Raw genomic sequence first — 4203 nt, forward strand, 5'->3', positions numbered from 1 at the left:
TGACAGCTGTTACACCACATCACAATCAAATCAAACCTCGACAAGTTCACATCCGGAAACGGTCTGAGGCGATTATGTAACTGCGGAGGAACCGGTTCCGTTTGCTTTAAAACCATTCTCGATACCTTCGTTAACTCGGATAGTTTATATGCTTCACTTTCCCGGAAAACCAGCTGAGAAACTGCAGAGAAATCAGATTAAACCGAGAATAAAAATATAGGTTTCTGTCCAGCTCGGTGTTACGTAATACCTCTCCAAATCCCTCCTGCTCTCGCGAGATTTGGCTGATGGAAGTGTCAGAGTGTCAACAACGGACAGGCAGCGGCTCGGCGTCAGTGTCTGGAGCGGGGAGGTGGGTCGTGCGGAGGCGGTTTAAACGCGAGTGAGTTCGGAATTATTGTGTTTTATTGAACGTTAAATTAAACTCTAAAATAAGGAGCTTTTGTTTGTATTCATGAAGTATGTCTCACATCCCCATGACTAGTGCAGTTTGTGAGCGTTAGCATTAGCTTGCTAACGTGTAACGCTAGGTGCTGTTTTGCGAACCTGTAAGTGTAAATTCTCACGGTAAGTTAGTGCAGCTTCGTTTAGCAGCTAGCACGGATATTATCTAGTTGTGCTGGGACTATTTGGTGGCAGTAACGACCTCTGCGGTGGATCTCATGCTGGTTTCTCTGGAGTTAGTTGACTCCTCCGCTGTTATTATTCTGACATGTCAAGTTTGGAGGAAAATGTTTTCCTGTGTGAAGTCCTGACATGTCAGCTCGCGGCCCGTCAGGATGTGGCCCTGGTAAATAATCTATCCAGACCCCGCTGAGGACAGCCGGAGCGGCTCTGTGGTCCAGACAGGCCGGTGTTCGGCCTGCGTCCCTCCCTGCTAACCGTTGGCTGGTGGGACTGCTGGAAACCTTCCTCCTGAGGATGATCTTATTGTCCTCTGCCTCTTGTGTTCTTCATGGTGCAGTAGTTTTTGAAACACCTGAAGACGCAGCAGGTGAACAATGACATCTTATAGTCAACTTTTGATTGTTTTATTAGGAATGTCACAGAAGCTTTATGCATGTATAACCAGTCATTTCCTCTTATCTAGCAGGAAAATGTACATTTGTTTTTCTGCAGAACACTAGTCTGAGATGGGGGATGACCGGCCGTTTGTCTGCACCGCTCCTGGATGTGGGCAGGTAGGAGTTCACATCATGTCTCCTTCTCATCAATAGATCCCAACCCTTTCCAAGCATAAGGGGAGTGGTGCAGCATTCATAAGACCACAGAACAGGGTTTTTAATCGTCGTTTATTAGTCGTTTTTTCATGCAAAATAGGGCTACCACAAACGATTATTTTAATAGTCGACTAATCACCGATTATTTTTTCGATTAGTCGACTAAACTGGGTGTAAAACACAAATCTTAACCATCATTAGCTTTAAACTAACTAAAAACTAGATATATAGCATTACCAGTGATAATGCTAGTGTGAATGCTGTGAGCTGAAGATGCTGAAATTGATAGCTGAAAACAATGAAGTTGATAGCCAAAAATTAGCAAAAAAAAAAAAACGCTAAATTAGCCAAAACAGCTAGCATGCAGCTAAAATACTAGCTAAACTCCAAAATGGTAAATGGCGTATACTTGTACAGCGCTTTCTACCTCCTTCAAAGGCCCAAAGCGCTTCACAGTCACATTCACACATTGATGGTGGCTCCGCTGCCGAACACTGGCGCCAACCTCTCACCAGAGGCAACGTGGGGTTCAGTGTCTTGCTCAAGGACACTTTGACACATGGGTGAGCATGGCAGTAATCAAACCAACAATTTTCCAATTAGGAGTCGACCGCCCTACCACTGCACCATGACCTTAAAAACACAAAAAGGCTAATTTAGCCAAAATAGCTAACATGCTATAAATATTAGCTAAACTCCAAAATAACCTATAAAACCTTAATCAGGAAACTGCAGCTTATTCAGAACTCTGCTGCTCGGGTTCTCACAAGGACCAAGAAAGTAGACCACATCAGTCCAGTTCTGAGGTCTTTACACTGGTTACCTGTCTGTCAGAGGATAGACTTCAAAGTTCTGTTACTGGTTTATAAAGCTTTGAATGGTTTAGCACCAAAATACATGACTGACCTCCTGACCCAGTATGTACCAGCCAGACCTCTCCGGTCATCTGGATCCGGTCTTTTATCAGTTCCTAGAGTCAGAACTAAACATGGAGAAGCTGCATTCAGCTTCTATGCACCACAGATCTGGAACAGACTTCCAGAAAACCTTAGATCTGCTGAAACACTCAGTGTATTTAAATCCAGGTTAAAGACTCACCTGTTCTCCTGCATGACTATTTAAAAGTTTACATCCACACTGTTTATCTATTCTTGTTTTAAATTAATTACTTTTTACTTTCTTTTAATCTTCTTATAATGATCACACCTTTACTATTTCACCTGTTTCTTTTAATGTTTTATGTAAAGCACTTTGAATTGTCTCTGTACATGAAATGTGCTACAAATAAACTTGCCTTGCCTAATAAATGCCAAAACAGTCCAAAAGGCTAGCAGAATGCCATTATAACTTTAACTTTACTACACTCTGACTCCATATAATACAAAGTAACAACTAATAGACTATTAAATTAGTTGTTGACTATTTAAATAGTCGATTAGTCGTCAGCCCTAATGCGAAATGTATAAACGTGGCCTGCAGCTTGTATTACGTCAGTTTCATAGCTGATGCTTTAGTATTGGTACCTCAGTCTAAGTGTCATTTTCTCAGAGATTAAAGTTGCATTTTAATTTTATTTTGTTTTGTTGATTTCCTGTATATTTTGTTTCTGTGACATTTGGAATCTGGATTATTGTTTGAATTGATTTGACCTCCAGAGGGCACAACTTTGTCAATAAAGATAGAGTGGACAACAACAGAGCGACACGGTCGTTTTACCGTGTGCGGATACGAAGTCCATCAAGTAAACCAGAACTTTCTCTGTCATTCTATGAAGAGGTTAAAGATTTAAAATCACAGGAACTGAACAATAAATGATGAACCTAAACGAGGCAAATGCTAACACTTTTTAAAAGTCCACCTGGATTCTGATCTATTGTAAAAGCGTTCCCATTGGTCTTTTCATTGTGATTACGCTGTTTTTAGCTAAAAGCTTGTGTCATTTTTTAAGGACATTTTCTGCAGAGCTGCAGGAACTCTGGATTGTGGGTGGGATTGTTCCCATAAAAGTTTCCTCAGCTTTCCCTTTCTCCCACTAGCTTACAGCCCCCAACCCCAAGCTAACATTAGCAGTTCAACCAAAACAGCGACTGATATTGTAGCTATCCAGCCTTACAGTTTAGATCCAGATTCCAGGAAAACAAAGACGTTCATGGATCTATTTGTCTCCAAACGGATGTATCAGGATGGAGCGGAGCAGGGAGACTTTGGCCCGCCCATTCCAGTTGCTGCATCACAACCATGAGTGTAGCGGGTCGCTACCCACGGTCCGGGACAGGCGTGTACTGCGGACCACCCCACCCCCCGTGCACGCCTCACGCTCGCATCATTTAAATCGTCTAAAGTAGCTGCTCGACAGTTCTCCTAAAGTCTGTCAACCTGAAGCTCCCGCTGTGTGTGGGCGGAGCTTCCGTCAGAGACTTTTCTGGACTTCATCATGGATGACCCAGATGGTGAAATATCAGGTTTATTTCATTTTAAGAGCTGGATAAAAGCATCGGTACACGTCTCCGTTCTGGGTTCAGAGGAAGCCGCTCCGTAACGGGACAGAACGGCAGGAGGCGACAGTACGGCAAGCGAAAGGGATCATAAATCACCAGGAAAAGCGGGCATGGCAACAGTTACTATTTTAAAAATGTAAGTGTAGTTTCAATAAAACAATGAATAATAAAAACATAAAGAACAAAACATAATTTAAGTTTTGTTATAACTGCTTTAGTTATGATTTTAATTTGGACATTAGTGGGACGAGAAGATTTATATTTTAAGGGGAACTCCAGATAAATTTGGTATTTTCAACACTATTTTTAAACATTCTTTACTTTCAGTTTTTGTAGATTTGGTCTCAAGACATGTAAATATAATCAGACGTGTAAATATAATCAGACATGTAAATATAATCAGACGTGTAAATATAATCAGACGTGTAAATGGACCAGAAACTATATGTTTTAGCTTTTTGTTTGTGTTCAAAGTTTAAAGATGT

The 4203-nt window shown here is 41.4% G+C and overlaps 1 protein-coding gene across 5 annotated transcripts in view; it reads left to right on the forward strand.

Moving 5' to 3' along the window:
• Window positions 1-4203, forward strand: part of atf7b (activating transcription factor 7b) — a 10075-nt gene continuing 5872 nt past the window's right edge. For 3 of the 5 annotated variants that reach the window (XM_024269383.2, XM_024269387.2, XM_024269388.2), the window contains exons 1-2: window positions 1-382; window positions 1120-1181. In XM_024269383.2, coding sequence (XP_024125151.1) covers window positions 1134-1181 — 48 coding nt within the window. In that variant the 5' untranslated portion in view covers window positions 1-382; window positions 1120-1133. Of the gene's footprint in view, window positions 995-1119; window positions 1182-4203 lie in introns of all 5 variants that reach the window. The other 2 variants (XM_024269386.2, XM_024269385.2) reach the window with 2 other exon arrangements.

Source organism: Oryzias melastigma, linkage group LG5, assembly GCF_002922805.2.
Source record: "Oryzias melastigma strain HK-1 linkage group LG5, ASM292280v2, whole genome shotgun sequence".
NCBI classification, from domain to species: Eukaryota; Metazoa; Chordata; class Actinopteri; order Beloniformes; family Adrianichthyidae; genus Oryzias; species Oryzias melastigma.